This window comes from Leuresthes tenuis, unplaced genomic scaffold (assembly GCF_036924035.1).
Source record: "Leuresthes tenuis unplaced genomic scaffold, fLeuTen1.0.hap1 SCAF_12, whole genome shotgun sequence".
Lineage (NCBI taxonomy): Eukaryota > Metazoa > Chordata > Actinopteri > Atheriniformes > Atherinopsidae > Leuresthes > Leuresthes tenuis.
The window spans coordinates 23,624,398-23,649,832 of NW_027325366.1; the positions used below are offsets into that span (position 1 = coordinate 23,624,398).

The 25,435-nt window shown below is 38.4% G+C and overlaps 2 protein-coding genes across 4 annotated transcripts in view; both read right to left on the reverse strand.

The window, feature by feature from the left end:
* The window catches only part of snx4 (sorting nexin 4), a 289,781-nt gene that overhangs the window by 258,642 nt on the left and 5,704 nt on the right, over positions 1 to 25,435 (reverse strand). For 2 of the 3 annotated variants that reach the window (XM_072397202.1, XM_072397201.1), the window contains exons 12-14: positions 24,725 to 24,870; positions 24,267 to 24,381; positions 22,615 to 24,130 (exon numbers count right to left, since the gene is read on the reverse strand). In XM_072397202.1, the coding sequence (XP_072253303.1) occupies positions 24,083 to 24,130; positions 24,267 to 24,381; positions 24,725 to 24,870 (309 nt within the window). In that variant the 3' untranslated portion in view covers positions 22,615 to 24,082. Of the gene's footprint in view, positions 1 to 22,614; positions 24,131 to 24,266; positions 24,382 to 24,724; positions 24,871 to 25,435 lie in introns of those variants that run through there. The other variant, XR_011917964.1, reaches the window with a different exon arrangement.
* On the reverse strand, positions 1,460 to 20,935 carry LOC140319534 (uncharacterized). Its single transcript, XM_072397203.1, has 11 exons — positions 20,635 to 20,935; positions 13,456 to 13,541; positions 12,885 to 13,344; positions 12,371 to 12,471; positions 12,159 to 12,234; positions 11,012 to 11,047; positions 7,285 to 7,308; positions 6,808 to 6,825; positions 5,303 to 5,416; positions 4,269 to 4,328; positions 1,460 to 4,150 (listed from the first exon to the last, which is right to left on the reverse strand). Exons 1-11 carry the CDS (start codon positions 20,696 to 20,698, stop codon positions 4,122 to 4,124), a joined length of 1,068 nt encoding a protein of 355 aa, XP_072253304.1. The 5' UTR covers positions 20,699 to 20,935; the 3' UTR covers positions 1,460 to 4,121.

Here is a 25,435-nt window from a genome sequence, read left to right on the forward strand (position 1 = left end):
AACAAATTAAAGTCTTTTAGGTGGAACCGTCTTTTTTGGGGGTAATGTTTGATTTACAGTTGCCTATCAAAATGGTTTCATGGACAGGTGTGGGTCTAGTCCATAAATTATTATTGAAACCACTTTATCAGTTTAAAGGTAAGTGTTGCAGTTTAAGTTTAAAGTTATTGCTGTAAACTCAAAACATGTAGTCACTTGAGCTCTAACTTCAAGTGAAACAAAATATCCCCAAGCTGAAAAAATCTAAAGTAATCCATCAGGAGTGGCCAAATCAATTTTGGTGAGCTCAGCAACATAAAAAGGTTTGGAAAGCCACAGAGGTCAACAGTGTTGGACGATCACAAAATCCTTTTCATAGAAAAGGAAAACCTATTTCACAACATCCAGCAAAGTGAAGAACACTCTCAAAGAGGTTGGCATACTCTTATCCAAGTTTAACATAGATGGAATGCTTCACCAGAGGAAGTAAAAAAAAGGTTCTCCATAAGGTGCAACCCATTCTTAAACCTCAAGAACAGAAAGGACAGTGCCAAAAAAAAGACATATCTAGACTAGTTTTGGAACAGCATTCTTTGGACAAGATCAGCCTGTTCCAAAATGACATGCTGAAAAAAGTTTGGAGACAGTTTGAAACGGCTCGTGAACATAGACATACATCATCAGAAATAAGATAGACAATTTGATTTATTGATAACATGTCACAAAACAGAAGCAGCCTGAAATACAGAGATACTGTCTGCCAAGATTCAGCAAGACGCACCCAAGATGATTGGATGGTGCTCCACTATACTCATGGACGATGACCCCCAAACATACTACAAATACAATCTATGAGCTTCTAATGTGCAGAAAAAAAATATTACACAACAGCTGTACCTGTTCCAGATAAAGTTGCATTCAATTTCTTGAAGACAAAATAAAGACCCACAAACAAACAACTGAAAACAGCTTGCATTACAGGCCTGGCAAATCTTCATAAAGAAGGAAGCCTGTTGTTTGGTAATGTTTATAGGTTCCAGACTTAAGGCAGACACTGCCAGCAAAAAAATCCTATTGAAGGGTTTATATGGGCATTTTATTTTTGATAATGTTAATTAGAGCAGTTATATATAAGACTCTGAAAAGAGTATCATGTGTGTTTAACAATTTTTTTTATCTCCTTTTTCATAATTTAGTTTCAAATACATAGTGGCTGTCACTGTCTAAATATTTACAGATCTGTAATTAGCATGTATTTAATCATAAACCAAAGCACATGATCAGTTGTCTTTAAAAGGTATTACATTTATTACATCTGCTCTATTGGGGATTGTTAATGTTTGTGGTTTTTGGCAGTCCATCAAATTGTTGTTGAGACTTTTGTCTTTGGACTAAAGTGAACTGACTCACTGACACTAAAGAACTTAGAAAAAAAAAGATAAATAAATAAAACACATACAAACACCCACGAGACAGAAACTGGCTCCCACGAAAACTGTTTAATTGACTAGTCAAGCGTTATTTACACAGCTCCAGAAGGCTAGTGCCAGATGACAACAATGAAGAAGACAGTTCCAACAACAAAATAAAAACATAGCACTTTAAATTAACAGGAAGAGTCTCACACTTGCCTAAATGTGTTTAATAAATCAAGATGTATACAGGATAGGAAAGTGCTTCTCCCATTGAGAATGGTCTTACAAAACATCTCTGCTTATCTCACCCTTCCTTTCTAATGATGACATTGTTCTTTGTTTTCCTCTCAACTATAATAAAGAGAATATAAGTAATAAGGCAGGAGTGGTAAGAGCCATGATTGATGCCCCCTAGCATGATCTGGGAAGTGCACTTCAGGACCCAAGGTTTACATTCTAGTTTGTATGCGAAGCCCCAACATGTGTTTACAGGGACTGGTTGGAACAAAATGTACAGTGGATCATAATGCTCACAACAAAAGCAATTTTTCAAGATGTTAGCACTTTTGCTTTCTCCCTTTTTCTGAATGTACACATCAGAATGCTTTTGTGAAATCTTGAAACACTTACTGGAGTGCATAAGGGGGCGAGTGCTGCATTCAAAAGAGGATTTCATATTTTGAAGGCATCAGTGGCTACCTCTAAAAGTTTGCAGTTATTTAGTGGGTGTTTTGTGCATTTTCCTCGATGCCAGACACACTTTGACTTATTTAGGAATCTCAAGAGAAACTCATCTATCGTCAAACCCAGATTACAGGATAAGATTGCAGAGCTTCGACCCTGTGTTCAGCCCACAGCTCATAATGTAGAATTAATCAATATGTGACATCACAGACTTAATATTTCTCAGCATGAGGCTAGGCTGTTAGCAACAGTCTCTGTCCTGTATTGCAGTTATATGGTGTTTTACAACTAACACACAATGTGAACTGCAGTACAATACAACCTGTATAACCACATTTAAAAGTTTAAAGAGAGCAGAAAAGGTACAAAACTTCAAGGCAACAAAACAAGACATTCAGAAGTTAATTTGTGCTACAGTGGCAGAAAAAAAAGGCAGTAGCGCAGCTGTTTCTGAGGCATAAGAATCACAAAATACCACAGCAAACAAGTTGACTCAAGACCGTCAATGTCGGCTCATAGGCACCACTGCTAAATGTAAAGAATTCATATAAAAATCACAGGTGAATGGTATTTGTATATGAATGGTACAAAAACACTGACACAAACTGGCTTGCTCAAATGAAGAGACACACATTGAGGGGAGTTTTACAGCTAAAATCATTCGAGGCTTGGTACACACAATCAGTGATAAAAGCACTAGAAGTAAAACTGGCCTGCTGAGAAAGTAATAAAGAGCAGCTATTACAATCATGTATAAGTGTAGTTACTTCACATTTATTTAATATAATTTATGAACAGCATATATTCCTTATTTTCTGTTTGTTTTTGATATTTTCACCAAATAGTCTGCTTGTTTTCATATCAATACCCCAGATATGTGCCTCGTGTGTCTGTTAATTGATCAAGCCAGACTGTGTCAGTGAAAGGCACTATAGAGAAGAAATTACTGCATCACGACTAAACTGACACATATTACATCAGAACAATGTTACAAGTTACTACATGACCTCTTCTAAGTTTGCAGTCTATCAACAGCAACAGGGTTAGATTAGATTTAATATCAATTCACCTGGTTAAATTTAGACAATTTAATTTTTTAAATATCAGTTCATAAACTGTTGTGTTTCCAGTTTCTGTTGAAATGTTAAAGATAATCTAATCTGGGTCAGTTTACTAAGGAAGAATAAACTGTGGTGACCTAACAGGATTCAAGTTTAAACCCCTTTCCCATTAAAAGTGAAAACACTCACATACAGTGACATCTTTATCCCTCTAAAAACAGATTGGACCATGTAAGCAAATCCAGAGAATTCTCTAAAACTCGTCTAACTACTGCTTCTAGTCAGAATCCACGAAATGCAGTGGTAGTAATTGACTCCACCTTTTACCCTTATATCCTACAATTGCACTACAGACAACTGATTGTGTTGAAAATATGAAATATGCTAAATCTAACAGACTGATTGATAGTGGATTTTCAAAATCATATGGTTGGCTCAATAAATGGCAGGATTTTTCCCCAGAAAAAAATAATCATTTATGATCATTCATTACAAGTTAAACACCAACAACACCACTATCTATAACTGGTTTAGATCCACACTGAATTACTTGAACAGGAGAGTAGCCATACATAGTAGAATAAAAACATATTTCTATAATTAAGCCATTTTATGGTTACACTGGGTCTGAGATTCGATCTCTTTGATGGAAACTATGAAAAAGTTGGATTTTGACTGATCATTTTAATAAATTCCTATGCTGTAACAATCATACCCCCCCACCCCCACCCCCCACCCCGGGGTCGCATACATTTACTTGATCTTTATCTAGCTTTTTCCCCCACATGTATGCGCACACAAGAATGAACACACTTATGCACACTCACACATGCTCACACAGATCAACATGCACGCACACAGTCAGATAGAAACACACAGCCCTCCCCTGGGGCCTCACAGTAATTTAGCTCTACAGGCCAGAGCCTAGTCGTAAGACTGCTTGACTGAAGTTGGTGCAGGCAGTCAGGTGATCACTGCTGGTCTAGGAGGACTTCAGTAGGGTGTTAAGAGCTGTAGAAGAGAAAAAAGAGACACGTTTAGATAGTGAAGATATCAAAGTACTGAATGGTAAGGTTTTTGATCGATTGGAAATTTCTTCGGTGTGTGTTTATGTGTGTCCATATCATACCCTGGGGGTCTGACTGAGCCTCTGCTGCATCTGCTTTGCGTGCAGCCTCTGGATCTGCTTCTAATCACAAAGATTGATAAAAATCAGCAAAAAAACCCCAAACAAAAACTAAATTAAATTAAACCGGACAAGGTGGGAGGTAGAATATCACAAGCATTTAGCTTAATAATCCTTTTCCTACTCATTAGTATTCATCACTTATTGGCGACCTGTCTGGACAGTATTACAACAAGGGATATCTTAAATGTTTGTAAGCCTGAAACTTTCCAGCTTTAATGGCTATGACTGAGCACCTGTGGGGAGTTTCCAGGGATGTGAATTTGTCTCACCTCTAATTGCTTACTATCACAACCATGGGAATTAGTTTAATTTTTGTCTGGTCGAGTGTGCAATACCACTCTTACTGTTGATGGAGCAGCTCCAGGCTTTACATGACTTTAGCAATTAAAACCTTTTAAAACCTTTTACCTTTTTCCACATAGAGTCAAACATTTCTATTTGTGAACACTGACAGACTTTCACAGAAATAATATTTCTTACTGTCATGTCTATGCCAATTTAAAACACTGAATCACACAAGCAATTAATCTAAATATCCACAATTTAATTCTCATTCCGATTCTTTCTTTTGGCCAGCATTGGTAAAGCTGAATGGCCTATTGTTCATGTTGACTGTAAAACAAAACTCTGCTGAACTGGCAGTATTGGGATGCAGGATGTGTTTAAGATGACTGAAACTGACAACACTCTTTACGTGTAAAGTTTAACCTACTGCCTCGAAGCGACACTACTGACCTTCAGAACATGTACTTTACAAACCCTGCCCCTTCTGCCTTTGAGCAAGGCTAAAATAAAGTAAGCTAATATGAGTACCAAATTAAAACATCAACCAGATTTTTCTCCCTCTATTTATTCATTCAAAAAAGTAGGCTTAGGTGAATCTGCTATTTCTAAAGTTGTGCAGATTTCGTGTTATCTAATACTTTTGCTGATGTCTTGGGTAGTCAGATGTAACAAAAGGGTTATACACTTACGCTGTCCATTTTTGAAGCACAGTTTCTTCTTCTGATAGGCAAAGTATCCACTGACTGCTCCCACAGCAGACACAACGATTGCAGACAGGATCCCTGCTAGGGAGCCTGATCCGCCTTTTGAAGGGAAACAAACCAAAGATCATAAATGATACAAGGGGATCAAAACAGTCAGTCTTGGCAATGTCATGCTTTTGGCACATTCAAACTCTGAACATGTTTGTCTGATCCACATAGACTGTTTTTCTGTCAATCTTAGTGTAGTGACTGAAACCCTTATGCTCAGTTTCTACACCAATTCAGCAATGGGGTGTAATGATGTGACATAATGTGTTCATAAAATGAGTATCTGTGTGAATGTGTGAAATCCATCACATAATTCAAACATTTTCTGATCTCTTTTCGGTCGACTGTCCTATAATTTAGACTCCTAAAAAGACTCACAGAAAGCACTGACAAAAATCTTTCTGCACCTGTAACCTAGTTACCATGACAACACCAACATGAATGGTTTTCTTTCTCAGTGCCAGCATACAGCTAAGTAAAGGTACTGGTACAAATACAGCAAAACTGCAAAAATGAAATGTAATGGGATTATTTGCTTTCTACCAGCATATTGAACAATTTCCTCAATAACAGTTATGTTGCAATGGCTTTTTAATGCCAATATCTATCCCAGTTATTTGTCTTACCTTTGCAGCATTTTAGCACACAAAGTATCAGACGTAAGGAAGGTGCCCATATTGTGATGCAGGTCTGTACAGTATTTAAGTTTGAGAGATATGTTTTTTACAATTAAAAAGCAGCCCTTTTTGTTCTTGCAGTGGCTTCAGTCAACACAGAGCAATAATGGCATTATATGCTGAAGTGATGTGATGTGAGAATACAGATGGTGACGGGGGTGGGGAAAACTTATGCAAACTTGAAAGACAAATATGTAGACAGGAAAAGGTGGGAAAAAAAAGAGAAAACCTATGAGTCAGAGAGCTGCAATGAGTACGAAACCGGTAACGAGTCAGTTAATTTAAGTGGAATATAACATGAGAGTGTTGTGAGTCAGGTGGGTGCATTCAAAGACATGTATGAACATGCATGTGCACAAGCGCAGAACACATGCAAGTGCTACAAGATCTTCAAAACTTAAAACAAGCAGCGATAGTAAATGACTGTAGAAAGATCCAAGCAAAAACATATTCCGTAATATGAGCCTTACTGGTTCCTATACCAAACACTCCACGCTTCAGCTAACACTTAAATCTTAGTAGTTGAGTTAAATTCTACCACTTATGATACCTGCAGTTATTCATATTAGTATACAAACCATCATGTTGAAGTTAAAAAGAACAATTTAAAAGAAGGTTTTGGAAATGTCATGCAGGAAGCCCACACCTGCCTCTGCATGACGCAAAACAATGTGGGAATGTTTATGTTGCAAAGATGTTTTGGGGAAGGGCAGGGCATGGTGAGTAGATGAGTATAAAACAGAGAAGACAGAAGGCATGACTCACCTTGGGATTTAGGGTTGTCTGTGAAAAAAGAGAACATACACTTAGCATATAACATAAAATTGCACTATTTACAACTGATTTCCATCACTGAGAATTGATTTGTATGGGAACTCTTTCAGCATTCATGTGCACAACTGACAAAAGTACACCTGTCATACAGCTGCACAGTTTTCCCAGGGAGGCGTTGAACAAAGCTTATTTTCAACAGATAAGGCGTGACTACACCAGAGAATTTATTGTAAAGAAGACCTGTTTTAAGAGCTAGAGAATAAGTATTTTTTCTGTGTCAAAGGCATGCTTGTAATATCCTGTGTGTTTCACAAAGTTTCAGAACTTCATAAGCCCTACTGCTACTGTGGCTGCAATGCTTTTGACAGCATAGCATATTTCTGAAATGTGGACAGAGGATAGTGTTTTACAATAATTTTTGTTGCTATTATGCGTATTTTGACAATAGAAACTGAAAACAATACTTACCACCTTCTGAGGCGCCAACATTTCCTAAAAGAGGGAGAGATAGAAGTCGATGAAGAGAAAAGTCATTATTTTATTGTGTTTGATAACGCATGTAAAACACTGTGACAGAGAAGGCAGAGGAAAAGAACGGAAGGGTGAGATCATTCTCTTTGTGGTAGATTGTACCCCCAGGGGCATTAAGGGCTCTCAAGTTTCTGTCTAAACCAGTTGGGAACACAGAAACACACATGCACACTCACAAATGTTAAGTTTGTATGGTTTTCTTTGTAAGCCCCAACCTAACTTTAACTATCATATCTGAACATACTTCTAATATTAAATCTAAAGCAAAGTCTTAACTCTATGATAGCCCATTGTAGTGTGTAAAAAAACTGAGCTCCCACCAACCCTATGCTCCTTTTAAAGATAATTGCTCAAACACAAGAACACAAATACATCTCTTGCCTCTTCTCTACACTCACATAGATGCTTTCGTATCATTATAACAATAGAAGAGACACAAACTCTTGTGACAGTTTCACTGATAAGGGATATAATGAAGATACAAACAGCCCCAGTTATCTATGTCTGCACATAGTAGGCGCTGCTAACCTGCTTCAACTTGAAAAGGTTTCTGAGGAACAGCCCTTTCACAAGAAAATTATGATTACAGCGATTAAGAGGAATCAGCTTTCAGGTGTGCAGTGAAGAGTAAACACAGGAAATCTTTTGTTCCTGCTTAGCTGTCGTACTGGCTGTGACTAGTAATTAAACTTGTACTACAAGTCAACTTAGTGTCCTGTCGTTGGAGAAAAGTTCCATTAAATTAGATATAACAACTTTTCTTGTTGTAGGGAGATACCAGATCACTTCACAGGAAAATTAGTAAATTTGTGACTGTTTGTTCTTTGAATTCATATGTGTCATATTCTCACAACTCTTCTCAGTATTGCCTTATACTGTCAGATATATTGATACGTCGAAATTTAATTCTGTATACTTGTATATCTGAATGACAATAAAACCTGTCTATGTCTATTCTGTTAAGCAGGGAAGGTCAGTATGATTGTTCTCTTTTATACCCATCTGATTAGATCTCTAAATCTTGCTTATCATGTCCTTGATCCAAGCTGGTATCAGGGCTCCAAGGGATCTTGTTTTGTTTACATGCTGTCTGAAACCATGGAAACCATGGCATAAACTTGGACTATGTCTCAGGTCAAAATAAATAACTGTTTCTCGATCTTTTGTTTGATTTTTCTCTCGCTGTCAGCCTTGATTAAGGCAGCTCCTCTGATTGATTCCACAACAACCCATGCATCAAATTTGGCTGCCACATAGTCCTGTGCCAGTTATATAATTTGTGTAAAGATTTTATGACTAAAGAATATATAATCAATTAATTGAAAGAAAATTAAAGAGTTTGTAATTTGGTTGTACCCATGTTAGGTATTTGGAGTCGGGGGTGAAGTACAGGTGGAACATCAAACTGAGGAGGTGAGAACAATGTGTGGCACTGTACTCAACTTTAACTCAAAATGACCAAACTTTTAATTCATGCAAGTCAAAGCCTTGAAATACGATTAAAATCGATGGTTATGCAAAATATTCTTTCCATAAAGTAGTCATGAACTAGACAACCAAACGAGGTAGTAAACCTACTTATTTTGGCAAAAGAAAAAACGAACATCTTAATGAAGTTCTGTTGGGATTTACTGGCTTTTAGAGCTATTTCTAGCACTATTATAATTGTAGTTACATTACTATAGTAGAAATGGAATTAAAAGAGAAGAAAAGCTTTTTGTGTTGCAGGCGAATTTGCAAAGCGGACAGAATTTTGTATCTCAGATCAGTGCACAAATGTCGATATGAGGCTTTTATTAAATAAGACATGAAAATACAAAACTCTGTTAAAGGACTGATTTTTTCTTAATTTTAACATTATACACAGTATTACGGATTAAGATTTGGATTATTTGATCAAAAACATTTAGATGTCAAGCTGTTGGATAATGAATTTAATGTAATCTCTGCTGCTCCAAAAGATTAAATCTACATATTTTTCTGTTACTGATGTGTTACTGAAGCCAACTACAATTGCTACTCATCATTACGACCAAGGTTCAATACTCTTGCTCTGTCCCGGACCTTTCTCTTCAGTCTTAGCACCCAAATCATTGTCCAGGTTTACCTTAATGTCTTAAAATAACTTAATATCTCAATACTATGAGTGATGGAAATGTAATATGGAGGAATCCCATCAAAAACGTTAATCAAAAAGCATAAAGTCTCTTTCACACACTATACTGCAGTTTCCTTGTTGAACTATCAGCCGAATCACTCTTCACCTCAGTATTTCAGGGCGTAGTGCAGACTTGCAATAAAGCATATTATCTATCAGGAACAATACCTTGTCCAACTCAGTATTCAGTGGGGGAAATCCCTTAAAAGTGTCTTATAAAAACATACAGCGCAAGTCAACTGGGTGTGACTGAGTAAACAAAACATTTTTCAAGCTGCAGAGGGTGATAGTGATAGCTGAACTAATTTATTGCTGATGGAGCCCAGAGGCCCAATTACCCGATGAACTATTGTCTGGTCTTAAGAAAATACCTCACAGCAAATAATATGTTCTTCTAACACTGTAAAGTATCATTTATCATAGCCGAGCACATGGAAGTTAAGTGATATTCAAGTCTCCCCTTTATCTCCCCTTAAATTTAAATCGTTTTTCCTTCCTGTCTCTCGCTTCTCAACTTTTTCGCTCTGGTCATTAAGGTTGGTCAAAGCTCTGGTTGGTTCACTCTATTAACAATAAATGCATCCTTCCCATTGCTTATCTCAGGACTGCCAAACTTTAAGACAAAAACAAAATTAGCATTGATGAGTGAGAGGAAAGAGTGGATAAAGACAAAGAAAAAATCGAATTGGGACAGTAAATAATGAAAAGAGTTCAGTGTGAGGTTGAAATTCAAAAAAGAAAAAAAAAAGCTCCCCTTCCTGTTTGAGAGAGGACACCGCAAGAGTATCATAAAAGAGGTTAAGAAAATAAAGGGGGACACCTAAGTTGTAATAAAAAGTAATAGTCATAAACAAATGAAGAAAATCCCACTGACTTCATTTGGGAGGCATTTTTACTCAAATTGCAACACGCACAATTTAGGAGGTAAAATTGTAAGAGCCAAAATCCCACCTTATAGCTTCCCAAGGGAATTGTATTTTTTTTGCAGAAAGGCACATCTGTTCTTCATAAACGTGTCAAGAAAATAGGGAGTTGCATGAACATTATACATAACTCAGTAAAGCAGGATGTGCTTTTTTTTTTAAACAAGGCATAATGCAAAATTCTGTCAATAGGAATTCCTCTCGCATATCTGGGGTCTAAAGAAGACAGGGTGGAGATCTAATATGTTTTTCTAATATGTAGTAATGACCTTGGGATGGCCTTATTCTAGAAAACAAAGTACTGTAAATGGCATTCATCCAATCAGTCTGATTTACCACACCCTCACTTGAGAATTTAGTCGGTAACCTCAAACACCATTAAAAAAAACAAGTGAGAACTCAGATCTTAATTGAGATTTGGGAAATGTTCCATAATGTTGTTATACAGAAGTGGATATTTTAGTTGAGAAATATCTGAGCTTAGATATTTAATGGAAATATTGCTCATTCATTTCCCAAACGAATATGAGAGAGGTTGAACTGTATAAAACAAAAGACAATATTGAATAAAACATATTCTTACCTGACTTAACTTGAGGTGGAGCAACTTCCACTTTAACTATGGGAAGACAGAAATAAATAATCATATATATGATGCAAAAATCTAGATGTATCAAGATACAACAGACATATTAAAAGGTTAGTTTTACTTCAGCTACTGTATGAAGATGAGACCTCTATGCAGTAATAGGCTGAATCATTACTAGCATTGCCTCGGGGCTTGTGCGACCGTTGAGTGGTAATATCAACAGACTTTCTCCAGAACTGGCTACTTCCCTTTTAACTGAGTTGTTCCAGAAACAAGGGGCATGCTGCTTTACAAACAGGTTTGTACAGTTTTCCCAGGTAGAGGATGCTCATACTGAGCTGATCAACAGCAGAATACATGCACTCAGCTCTCTCAACAGCTACTCTCTCTTCTTTGTGTTTGCTTTTTCAACCCTTGACACATAATCTTGTTGAGGCGCTGGATTCTAGTAACATTTCAAAGATCATGATCACGATCACAAGACGATCAACCTTGCAAGTTTGTAAGCTATCCGCTTGTGTACAAATGTTCAGACAAACTAGTGTCCCATAGGCTACTGGTGGCTGTGAGTGGGCTTTCTTTGTTAAAACAGTAATCAATGGTGCCTCCTGGTTCTATGTGGTTCACCTTGGTTCATCTAGCTGAAGTTTATAGGTGACTTTGACCAATAAATGCCATTTCTACACCAAAAGTAGTAGATTAAACAATTTTTAAACATGCGTACACTCACTAGAAGACGCTGATTGAATCCTATCCCTCTGCCAGTAGTACCATGTTTGGCTTCAGTGCTCTGAGGGCCACAGTGTACTCCGAGTCAGTCTAGTAACTATCATTACTCTGGATCACACTGCACTATAACTTAAATGTTCACCACTGTTTCTGATAAGCAGACTTCCTGAGAGGAAGGTAGTTTCACAGCCATGGTGTGACATGTTAAAACTGATTAAACTTGTTATTTCCGTAGAAAAGGTGAACTGTACCCATACTTATAGCACAAGTACAGTAAAGTAAGTGAAAATTAGCTTCTTACTTAGCTTGTTACTACTTTAGCCAGTAGTAACAAGTCTTGTGGGCACAGCCATTTTTGGTCCTGAAATTGTGTGTGCATGCACAAGAGTATACAAAATATCTACATTCTTACTATTTGGGATAATGGGTTCCACAGCAGTTGGTGTTTCCTTATCATCTACTGCTGGTGTGCCCTTGTTATCTGGTTCCTGTTAGCGAAAAGGCATCATAAAGGATTTGAACAGGTAGGAAAGAGATTGTACCTCATGCAATTTAGCAGTTCGTAAATAAATGCTGTAATTTACACAACAGGAGATGTTTAGACTTCCTATAACTGGTACTGACCTCCTCTTGAACAGCTGTTGCATCTTTGCTTGAGGCAGGTTCCTCCTCAGAATTATCTATTGTCTGCTCTTTCTCTGGATCAGTAACATCTGGATCAGCAGCTGGCCATGGATAGAGGAGTGAAACAGGCAGGAAGGCAAGAATTAGATTACTAACTTTGGCCAGGTTTGTCTGCACTGTAGTGTAGCATGCAAACAAAGGTCTAAATGACATTCTAGATTAGACTTGACTGCACTGGACGTAAATATTATATTAGACAGTTTTGCTTACAGTAAAAAGCAAACAGAAAAAAACCCAGAGTGCACTATTCTTATTTTCACAGAGATTTTTTTTTTTTACTACTGTGACTGTGCTGTCAGACACAGTGGTAAAGCTAACTGACTGAGCTATTTCACATCAGTAGCGGTAAATAATCATTTTAGGAGCAAAGACCAGAGAAGATAAAATGTTATGGAAAATAAAGTAGAAAACTGACAATGCGAGGAGCACATCAAATAACTATTTTTATTATTACCTTGTGTTGTAGCAGCCTCAGCCTCAGCCTCAGCCTCAGCCTCAGCCTCAGAATCCACTTTAGGAGTTGTAGATTCTGCATCATCAGCAGCAGTAGTTATATCACCACCTGCGGATGTTACTCCCTCTACATCTTCTGCAGGGTTTACTGTTTCTGTATCCTCTTCCGCAGGGGTCACTGCTTCGGTGTCATCTGCTGCAGGAGTTACTGCATCCCCTTCAGATGGTACTTCCCCTCCTGCAGGAGTTACTGCATCAGTGTCATCTGCTGCAGGAGTTGTTACTTCATCATCTCCTTGTTCTTGGTCTCCTCCTGCAGGAGTTGCTGCTTCTGCATCCTCTTTAGATGGTTCTTCCTCTCCTGCAGGACTTACTGTTACTTCAGCAGGACTGGTTGGTTCTTCTGCTTCGGATTCAGCGTCATTGGCTGGCCCAGGCTCCCCCTCTACTAGTGTTGATTCCTGTATTCAGCACAGGGTTTTAATGATGGCGGGGATTTTTTTAGATCCTGTTCTCCTGCCCATGAGAGACAAGTAAAGCAAACTAATAATCAAAATATCTTTATTCCTCACCTCATCAAGCTCTCCACCTGTCTCTGGTGCTGCATCGGTTACAGGGACTTCTGTGGTTGCTGCTCCCTCCTCTAAGGTTACATCATCTAGACAAAGTTGTGTGAAGAAAGAAGATAACAGAATAATAACAGAATGACACATTCACTGCAGGGACATGGTGTATCAATTTCAAATTGGTGGAAAATAGGACAAACCCTACTACCTCAAAAAAAAAAAAACACTACTGACAAAAGCCTGTGCAACAAACTATTTCTATTTGAAATGAAGCAGCAGACATGACAACAAATAATCTGTAGTTGAACCCATGCAACACAACATCTCTAATCAATTGTCTATACTCACCACTATTTTGTACCCTCTGTTGTTTACAAACTCATATGAGGAAATATCTTAAATTCAATCTAAGACAGAACAGCTACAGCTTTATGGTGATTAGTGTTAACATTAGTAACATTCTCGAGCACGACTGTCAACATTAAGACACACACACACATGCTCAGAGCCACACCCTGTCCTGACTGGTGCCTGGTGTTAACACTGAGGCCACAGCTGTATGACAGACACATCAATCACGTCCGACCAGCGTCAACGTTACATGAAGTCTCAATCTGAGCTCTGGCGTTGCAGCTCTGTACTAATGAGAAAATGACAAAGATGTGCTCTTCTTCGTTCTGTGTGTCAGATGTCCATGATGTGTGTGTGGATGTTTCAGTCTGTGACATTCCCTAGTTTCATGCGAGAAGCTGAAACCGCAGACTGTGCTCTGACATTGATTGTTTTTTGCTCAGCTGATTTCAGCAGAACCCTAGCGCTGGATTATCTGGTCAGTACTTTCTTTAAAACGAACACCAGCTGTTGACTAAAAAGTACAATATATTCATGTTATAATTATGGCATGAGTGTTGTTCCTCGTCATGGCAAAACTATAAAAAGATAGAAAAACCGGCACAAAAAGGCAGCACATGCAGAGAAGATGAAAAAGGAATTGCTTATCAGAAAGTAATGGGAGCTCGGTCTCATAACTCATTTTCTTTAATAAACTGACACACAAAATAATAGGCTTTTTTCATTGTACCATATTCATTGTTGAGTTAAATTTCAAAAGATCACAAGGCTTGCCAAGTGAGATTGTATCGGAGTCAGTGAAGCCTTTAGGGAGAGCAGCATGAACAGTATCTGAAGTATTTCCATCACATCGTAAATCTTCTGGCAGCAAGAGGTACTGGTGACACCCTGGCTCCCCCTTCATACACGCAAACACACGCTCAGGAGAGAAAAAAAAAGAAGAAAAACTATGACTCAAGTCTCTCAACAACCAAACCCTCGTGCACAGCTGTGTGATTACTGACGCTAGTTAAAAGAGCCACTCTATATCTCTCACTTACTTTATCTCATTCCACTGAATGTCGCCGCACCACCTTTGAAGGCAAGCTAAACATTTATTAGAGCCCTTAATCTTTCAGACATTATGCACATGTGTGTATGGGTGTGGTTCCGCCAGTTAAATTCAAATTTTCTTTATAACTTCTTTGGAAGTCACTGTCTCAATCAAAGACACTGCAGCGAGCAATTCTAGATAATGAGGTGGAACTCAGTTAAGATGAATTTGATATAGATGCTTAGAAGATTTAACAAAAAACAAATCTTCTAACAAAAATTCATGTTAAACCCACAATTTTTATTTCTTGAGTGACCCTGCTAATCAGTTCCTAGTTTCACTTACACTTAATGTGGAAATGAGTGGCCACATTTTCCCACAGATTTGTGCTTACATGCACGCGTGAATCTCATGTAACCCCTCTAACCTGTGTACACTTGTGTGCGCATAGGGAGAGAAACTATGCCAACATGCAAACTCTCTTTCTGTTGCTCTAAAGAACATTCTGTTCCCATCTATCAGTTTGCCACTTCCTCATTTAGACATCTTTACCACCAGCACACACAGGAACACTACAGTCGTACACACAAAGTCATCAAGCTTCTTCTTCTCCTCCTCTTTCAATTCAAACACATAAACAAGCACATGTTCGCACACACATGAAGTTCATGTCCACATTCACTCTTGCAATTTGAGTATGGGGTGCTCTGTTTTGTGTTAGCACACCAGTGAAAGCTCTGCCTCCTTCCCTTCCTTTCCTTCTTGTCTTTAAGTCAGTTCCCCTGTTTTCCTCTCTGTCTTTCTTCCTCCCAAACTCTTAACTCCCTCTGTTTCACTGCCACTGCTTTCCCCTGAGGATGGTGAGTCATCTGTGTCTTTGACATGACTGCGTGCTATTATATGAGACTGCATAACTAAACACTGCTAAACTGTAAATGGTCCCCAGAGAATAACTCCTAAGTCAAAGCAGTTTGTGGGGAAGAATCACACTGTTAGTTGCACTGGATGCCTTTCATGGCTGACCAAGATGTTTGATTTAATAAAAACATATATTTCTGCCTTCAGTATGTATTCAAATATCTAATGGAGAAATTAGCAGCAAGCATGCTCAGATTGTAAACAGCTCATCTGTCTCTTGTTTGATTGTTACAAACACCAAAATGTAAGCATAATTGGGTCATCACTTAGTGGAAATTAAAGCTAAAGATAATACCTAAGTTAATTATCAATAATTGTGTTCATTATTACTTTGAAATGAAAGGTCCAGTGTGTCATCTTGTAAAAGTATGGTGAAGCTGTAGAGAAACTATGTTAGATAAAAGAGTCAGTGTTCCATTTGTCCATTTTACGGCCACTATAGACACATGTAAGTGCAACATTGTGGACTGAGAGGAGAATAATCTGTGCCTTTAGCAGATATGAATGGCTCGTTTAAAGTCTTGAACACAATTCTAAGATAGTTGCACTTCTGCCATTCCACGACTCATAATGGTACACACTGGACTGTGTAGTTAACCTGTTCTAGCTACAGAGTGAAAACAGAAATGTAGTTTACAATCGAGTGTAAAACAGCCAAACATCAAATCCTCATGTTCATTTAGAGGTCAGAAACAGCTAACAACGCCACATTCTTTGTCTAGAAACAGACTAATTGTTGACTTTTACATCCACCCTAATCATGAAAAATGATAAAGAGGTCAATGAACTACAAGAGTCTGTGACAACATTCTAGTGATGGCAAACTGGTTGTGATGGATTTTATGTTGACTAATAATTAATTAATTTGTCAGCAAAAAAAGGGGCAAAAGCCCAGCAAAAGAGACACTTTCACAAAAAGCATTTACTGATATTTTGGAGTAAATTAAGAGTTTGCATTTTTAAGCTTCTATGTGTATCAAAAAAAACATCCGGTCCCCACCAGATAAAAAAAGAGATGTAAATACAACTGTAGATTATAAACAACACATGACATATTACACTGTATCATTTTTCATTGAAGAAAACTGAGCCAAACTGCAGGACTAGTGCGTGAAAAGCTAAGCACATCCCCTGGATTAGTGGCTTTTAGAGCCATTGTGAGCCCCAATAACTTATTAGAGCTCAACAACGTTACTTTAGATAATTGAGGTTTGCAGTATAAGTTATGTACAAGCTGCTGTCTCAAGGTCCAACAAGAGCTTTTAAACCAGGTTTAGGGCTTGACTTTGGCGACTGTAGGACTTTCGTTCTCTTCTTTTTCAGACATTCTGTTGTAGATTTGCTGGTGCGCTTGGGTCATTGTCCTGTTGGAGGAGCCAATTTCTGCCAAGCTTCACCTGTTGGACAGAATACCCTCACAATGTCTCTACAATACTTTGGTATACAGTGGAGTTTATGGTCGACTCGATGACTACAAAGTGTCTAGATCTAGTCGCAGCAAAAAAAAAAACCTAATCATCAGCCCTCCACCACTGTGCTTGACATATTGTTTGAGATATGTGCTAAAAGTGTTTGTTTTTCCCCAAACATGGTGCTGTGCATTATGACCAAACATCTCCACTCGAGAAGTCTTGAGATTTGTTCAGACGTGTCTTGTCAAACCTACATTATGCTGTCATGTTTTAGCGAGAACCTGACCAAACAAGTCATACTTGTTAGTCTTTTTCTAACTTTATTGTCATGAACTTAAACATTTAACATGAATGAGGCCCGTAGTGTCTGAGATGTAGCTCTTGGGTGTTTTTAGTTTCTCTGAGCTGTCAGTCTGACATTTGAGGTGAAAATAGCAGGATGTATATTTCAGGGAAGATTGACAACTGTTTTGAGTGGTTTCCACCAAAGAATAATCTATCACACATTGTGTGGAAATAGTTTTATATCCCTATTTTGCCAGTCTATTTCCATGTCCTGATATGTAAAACATTGCAATTTTTAAAATGACTGTGTCTCTTTAAGAAAGTATTTAAAGTCAAACTGATGACTTTGTTGAGTCTCTACTGTCACCCTTTAGACATTACAGAGGATATCCAAATGACACTCAAGAAAATGTCATCTTTGTAAAAGATTTACAAGGTAGTGATTTAATTCACTACTGTATAATTTTGTTGTATGTGTTGTCAAATCTCGACATCTTTAAACTTCACATCACTTGCTTTCAGTTATCCCAGCTATTTGAAAGACAAACAGAGTGAGTGTGAGTCTGTTTACCCATTGTGTGGCATCAGAAATTACAATCCAAAGAAAAAATGAATAGAACAATTTCCTCTTATAAATCCGATGCCCCACTGTTTCCATTCAAAGGAAAAATTCACTGCTTTAATACCTCAGAAACAGTCTTATAGAAACAATTTCCAAATCAACAAGTGATTCCTACCTAAGAATCTTTAATGCTAATATGTAACACAAAATTATTGCCAACTAAGAAACTCATTGATGTGTTTGACATTTAACATCCTACGGAGTCTGCACTGACAGAGGAAAACCAGCTGCATTGTTTTTTCTTCTGTTTGTTTTTTCTTCTTCTTGTCTTGATTCTAGATCCATGTTAAAACCTGGATATGGGCATTTAACGATTATTTCAATAATTAGTTTACTATAAACTAAATAATGCTGGATATTGTGAGTGAAAATACCTAAAATAGCTCAAGTCAGCTGTTAAAAACAAAAAAATTCTATGAAAATTCTTTTCAAAGCATTGAAAAAGCAGTTTCTTCAGAACAAAAAAGCTACCCAGAATTATGACATATTGCAATTCAGTGAAAAGTCATATTTCTACCCACCTGTTTTGAGCACATTTGAGTGACTAAGTGCACGGCCATTTGTCTATCTCTTAGATTTAATGTATTTTGTGTATCATTCTAAGACTTTTGTGTACCGTTTCATTTCATAAACACAAACAGTGAAAAGAGAAAATAAATTAACTCAGGATGTTCATTCATTGTATGTAAAGATAAAAGGTGAACATAGGCATGTTATCAGTGCCACAAAATGAAAGTAACTTTGCATGAGATCACATGTATGCAGCTGAATGAATGAGTATGCATGCATACATGTGTCAGAAAATACCACTCCTTGCCCTGTAATAGCACACCAACAACTCTTTGTGTGTATTTGTGTGGTGATACAACAGCCCATCCACAGCATTGTTCCATCAGGTATGATCCTGCATGAGTGCTGTGTTTACTCCAATCATGCACACCTCAAATGTGCCCCTATGGAAGAGAATATGAGGGAGCTGTTTGTGAAGTGTGTGCGAGTGACTATGAGTGTGTGCGTATATGTGGGTTTCACTCACCCACCAAAAGAAAGATTTATGGCTTGGCAGTTGAAGGTGTAAACACAGACAAGTCAGCACACTTACAGTATACTCGCACACACACACACACACACACAAAACATACGGCACACATCATAATGGTCTTTTTTTTCATTTGCCTCTAAGACACCCATGTTCTGTGGCTGATTTATACACACACATACTATAATGAAGCTCTCCCATACTCCACATGTTCTGTACATAAAAGTTGTAGCCCACCCTACCCGCTCTTTCTCTCCCTGCTTCTAACACGTACATGCACGCACATATGCTGAGGGCCCTGAGGGTGAGAGAGGCACTGAAACTAGTTGTGCGTTGGGTGTTGTCTACAGCTGGAGCTGGATCTGGTTACCGGCACTCCCTATGTTTCACTTTTATAACTTAACACACACCGTAAATGATGTCCACATATGCAACTCACCTAACACCCTGAGTGTTACAGCATCACAAACTGCAATGCAAGTCAGGGAACACACTCTCAGGAGATTTCCTGAGTCTCAGAGCAATAAAGTTCACTGAGTTTACAATGAAGTGACAGTTGAACAATTAGGGAAGAGGTGTGTGTGTGTGTGTGTGTGTGTGTGTGTGTATCTGTGTGCTGGGGTGGGGGAGAGTGAGATTAAAAGCATACATTCAAGTGCGCTAACGCTCAGCTGAATTTGTTTGCATAAGGATGGCAGGGCCTTACTTTTCCCCTCATTGTGTATCTCTCTATTTTCCCTCTCAATCAGCTATAACATTTCTCCTTTATCTCATTCCAACACCTCCCCTGCTTTCCCTTTATTTTCCCCCCATTTTATGTGTTTTTCCTCAATGCCTCTCTTTTCTCCATGTGAGTTTTATTGCGCATTTGAACAATCTGAAATCTCTGTATGCACAGCAGGGAAGAGGCCTGTAGGCCAGCTGAAGAGGGAGAGGAGAGAGCAGAAATGAGGGTTGAGATCATTCAGTGAATCAGTCAGATAAACAAATTAGAAATGAACAGTGAAAAAGACAAAAGGGAGATAATTAGTGGGTCCACCACACCCCACTGGACCAAGACCTAAAAGGTAAGGCCACATTACAGTCCATGACACACCGTTCTTACTGATGATGTCTTGGCTAAAGAGTAAAGAGCCAGGAACAAATTATGGTAACAATGAAGAGCTTTTTACTCATCAAATTAGGGATTATTAAATGCAAAATGTAGCTGGAGATGAACAAAACTGAAATGGGTTGAGAGAGACTGGCAAAAGAGACTGATGATTGCTCTCATACAGTCAGAAGAAGAGAAAGTGACAGAAAAAGGAATATACTATAGATGAAAGTCAAGGGATGCATAGGTGTGGAGAAAGAGACACAGACACATGAATGAGAAATTGGGACACTGATATGAGGACAACCAGACACACAGGCAGATAGCAGACAGATAGATCTGTGAAGGCAGAGAAAAACAAAGAAGAAAAAAAAAAACATCTGCAAAAATTTTGAGTCTAGGCAGGATTACTAATTGGACATAAATCGTTACCTTGTGCCTTGGCTTGCGAGGCCAGTAGGCTTCCTAATAGAAGAATCCACAGGTATGACATCATGGGAACGCTGTGTTCTGGTTGAGAATAAAATCGGGGCTCACTCTCCCTTTTCTCGTCCTTCACCAAGGTCAATTAACCGGCCAGAAGCTTTCAGGTGGATCTGGAGGGCGTGCTTGTCTGCGTGCCGGTGCGTTCTCGCGCGTGGATTCTGTGCCGCGGTGCTCCAAGGTGCGCGCTGCCGCGGATCTGTCGTCCTCCTTTGTCTGGATTGGGAGAGAGAAGGTCCAGTCTTTATTAAGGTGGGCGGGTCTCTTCCCCAGTTAGGCAGGGCTGGTAAGTCGCTGTGAAGGCATTATGATTCCTTGATTCGTTAATCACTTTGTGTGTATGTGTCTTGTCTTGTCACTGTCATTCCGACACTACTACTTTGATTATCTGCTTGGATGTATGCTCTGTTTTATCATCCTCGATAAGTTCGGGAAAAGGCTCAATTAGCTCAATTAGGCAGAAAACCCTTCTGATACCTGTTATGGAATTTAGGTCACTGTCATTTTAGATGAACAGGGTAACCAAGGCAGTACATTACTTATTGCGCAGTTGCAATATATCCTTATTGATTAAAAAAAAAAAAAAAAAAAAACACAAAAAAAACCAACAGGATATTAATGGGAGCGGAGGGGTGCCAGTCCAGGAATGACAAGATCTGCATCTATTCTCTCTCTAATACTGAAAGATACAATAAATCCTTTAAAAGCACTCTCTTAGACACAACTACACTTGAACATCCCCATATAACCTTAGAAAATGTACTCATTCATGTAATATTTATGTAGTTTATACCACTTTCTGTAATATACTAATATATTAATGAAAATTACAGAGAACTACTGAATTACCTTTTCGTCTGCTTTAATGTGGAATTAATGTTTCGCTTCCTTTTAAGAAAATCACACGAGCTCGTGCTTAACCAACCACTAGGTGAGTCCAAATGAGGGCATTTTTTCTTTACTATGCCATTTTTCTTTCTTTTGTTGAGCCCGTTTCTTCTCATTTCTTGAAACCGACATGTTTGTACTCCAATCGGCAGGTGGCGCCTTTCAGTCATACTTTTCCAGTTTGCACCTTAAACTCATTTTCACTCTATCAGGGTGTTCCAAACCCCAACGACATTCCTGCACAAAAAAAACTAAAGTCAATTTTTACAAGTTGATATTTCAACCCTCCAGTAGGCGTCTTAAAACATTTGAACAGTATCTTGAGGCTATTTATTTCAGATAATGGCAGTTTTTCAGTCCTCCAAATAGCTCATCCCTTTTAAACATAATGTTTCATGTCGGCTCGTGAATTGAAAACGAAGATGCTCTTTTAAACAATTTACAACCAACAAGAGCGCATAAAAGAAGAAAAAGGAAAAAAAAACATTCACAGGGGCAGTTAACATGCAACTGACTTTTCATAAATGGATTGTGGATATCAGTAGTATTACTCTCTTAAACCCTACAAATCCAGTTGGATAGAGGTTTAATCACTGCTTTAAGGACATAATTGTTAGCACACTTTGTAATAATAGCATTAATGATTTCATGTAGTGTGGTAGAAAAAAAATCATAGGAGCTACTGCATATCTTCTGTGACAGAAGATTATGCTAAAGCAACATCAACCATTATGCCAGCAGTAGTGTAAACACAGACACGCCCATCTCATTTTCCTCTAACCACAGGTGTCATGGAGAGAAGCCACTCCTGACACAGACAAAAGGCGGTGTTGTTTACAGACAAATGATTTGCAAATTTCCAACCTTTAAACTTCACCAAATAAAAGCCAGTTTCTCTAAGCCCCTTAGCCACGGCACCAACATGTCGGAAACAAGCCACCCTGCAGAGGAAAACCCACTGACTGTGATGTATAACCAGCAGGCACATTTCATGCTGGTTTTCACCCATCTGTATCTTCCGTGCAAAAAAACGCCACAAAATGGTTCAAAAAGGTGTTTATTAGAGTTTTACCACAATCATTTTATTTGACACATGTACTATAAAAACGTACATTAAAGCCTCCATTTGAGATTATTTCAGTAAACTGATAATTCTGGGGAAAAAAAACCCAACAACATAGGATTAACTCATCCCAGCACAACATTCAGATGTCAAACCCATTTGGCACCAACTTCTTAGACTGATGAAAAAGGAAGCTATAGCTGCCTGTGTACTGCTAATCAATTTAATCGATTAATTTCTGACACTTTGGACACCAATTTCCATAGAACATCAGAAAAGTTTATTCAGCCAATAAAGCTTGGCAGCTAAAAGGAGGTGAAGCAATGAAAATGCACGTGTTGCTTTTGAAAACTTAGGTTGCACTCGGTAGATAAAGGGCGTATTCAAGGGAGTAAAGACTCAGAATCAGAATAGTGGGAGACTTCCTGGCTGCACTTACTCACAGCTTTTTTTTCTGTTGGCACAAAACACTGACATGCCAAATCAGCATCAATTACCTTATCCACCAAGTTTATCAGCCTTATGTTCTCTGCCTGTAATCATCAGCATCTTGGTCGCCGAGCAATCGATAGTGCAGCAAAGATTTATGTCATTGTGGTTTATTAAAAAAGACAAAAAGAAATGTGGAAGTGTAATGGCTTTCTAAATCAGTTACTCGAGGCAGAGAATACTTCTGATTTATCAACGACTGCATATTTAGTTGAATGTTCAGCTAACGTATGAGGGAGTTGGGGCCATCCACTAACGACATCTTCCAGCTTTAGGACGTTAATGCAGATTTGTGATTTCTACCAATGAACCCGTATAAGCACAAACAAAAGCGAGAAGCTGCTAAATAGTTATATCTAAGCAAGTATTTCTCCTCCCATTCTTCAGACAGTCGTTAGTGTTGTCAATTGAGATCCAACTGAAAGCAGATACCACAGTTCAATGTAAGTAACTCTAAAACGAGTTGCATGGATGTGCAGCTTCTCATGATTAGATTTTAAACAGCAACCTGCCGTGCATCTCTTTTATTTAGGATGAGAAACAAAAGTAAGAATTAAAACACTCTGAATTCAAAATCATTATTATTAATGGTGAATTTTCTGCTTGGACATGCTGTCAACTGTGTAAAGATGAGAGCTTAAAATGCGCACTGGCTGCAGTAGGAAAGGTTATATCCACAGGATGAGAGGCTCCGTTAAGACACTTGAATTTAAAAAGCGTGTTAAATTCATTAAATAATGCATTTAATTGGTCTGACTGTTTCCAAATTAATGAGTGTACAAAACAGAAAAACGAGAGAAGAGTTGACAAGCGGAATCATCAGTCACACTGCAAGCAAAGTGGAGCCGGTGTTGGGCTGCTCTCACTCCCCAGAGTAATAAGTGGAGGATGGTCCCAGTCCGTACAATCGGAGAGGCTTCTGTTTTGGTGCAGAGAGTGATTGGCGTATGAAGTGGCTCACATTTTGTTGAAACACTCCTTGGCGTTGGACCAAACCTGGATTCCCTGAAATGGTGAAAAAGTCACAAGATTACAACCAAATTAGGAGTGGAGCTGTTCAAGAATCAATATTATCATCAATCGGTGGAGACTGAAAAAGAAAAGAAAAGAAAAGGAAAAAATTAAAATCATAAACCCACACCTTCTTACACATGCCAATCTGCATAATGGCATAGCTGATTAGTGCTTCACGTAAATCTTTGTCCTTCTGCTCCTTAAAATGCTCGATGTCGTCCCAAGCTGTTCGCACAAACTCTCTGATGACAAAAACCAAACACAAGCTTTTGTTAGTCTTTCGAACAGATGAGCTACGACGAAGAAGAAACTAAAACAATGCAGCACTTGTTGTGTTCATGTGCAAGTTCCTGCTTTTCATATAGACACATGTGACTTACTTTTCCCTCGTTACGGGGGGAAATCATCACTTATGCTGATTTACTCAAACACTGCACCCAACTATGACTGTGGGACACGTGAGAAATTATTCTAACTACAAACAATTAGCTCCATCTCCGCCAACTGGATATGTATGCTCCGAAGAGATGATTTTTAATCTATATTACTTTAAAGTAAAAGAGTTAATCTTGGTCTTTGGCTTACTGGCACTCAGCATTCTTCTCCTTAAGCAATTCCTCTCCCTCCTGGATACTCTGTTCCAAGGCTGCTATCCGGCTCTCCCTCTGTTCCTGGCTCTCTTGGCCAAATAATTTACTGGTCATTCCCTTCAGAGAAAAGATTCGCACTGTCTGCACTCACGCACACACACACACACACACACACAAATTAACAGATTACCAACCTATACAGATGACTACTCAACAGTGCAATTGTAACACTTTGATTTCTAATGTGACATCATTTACAAACATACTATTTTAAAGCAATACTCTACAAGTACTGAATTCATGGATGAGTGTGTATCATGATTTGATGGCAGCTGATTCATCATTAAGTAACACACATCTCTCCTAATAACTCTTTTAAACTACACAGCATGTTCATTATTGGGAGAAGCGTACAAGCTTAGAAATACGTAGTTCTCTTGTAGTATAACATACGTGGCATTTTATGAAATACAAATTATAATAAAAAAAAACCTGAATGAGCAATAAATGGCATTGAGAAAGATTTTGGCGCAGAGCGGACAACTTTTTCCCTAATGGCAGCCATCGAAGTGCATATGCAGCACAACAGGACGGTCAGTTGTGCAGACAGTTACATAGTCAAGTTATACTTGGTTGGAAGAAACGCCTGAGAAGACAATAGACACAATCTGTATAAACAGACGCATCCTTTTTAAAAATCACACTA

Excerpts from the sequence above, each read along its gene's own strand:
- LOC140319534 (XM_072397203.1), bottom strand. The coding sequence starts at position 20,698 with ATGATGTCATACCTGTGGATTCTTCTATTAGGAAGCCTACTGGCCTCG. Across the intron at positions 13,345-13,455 it reads CAGGTGGAGAGCTTGATGAG|GAATCAACACTAGTAGAGGG; the intron begins GTGAGGAATAAA and ends TGCTGAATACAG. Across the intron at positions 4,151-4,268 it reads GGCTCAGTCAGACCCCCAGG|CTCTTAACACCCTACTGAAG; the intron begins GTATGATATGGA and ends TCTCTTCTACAG.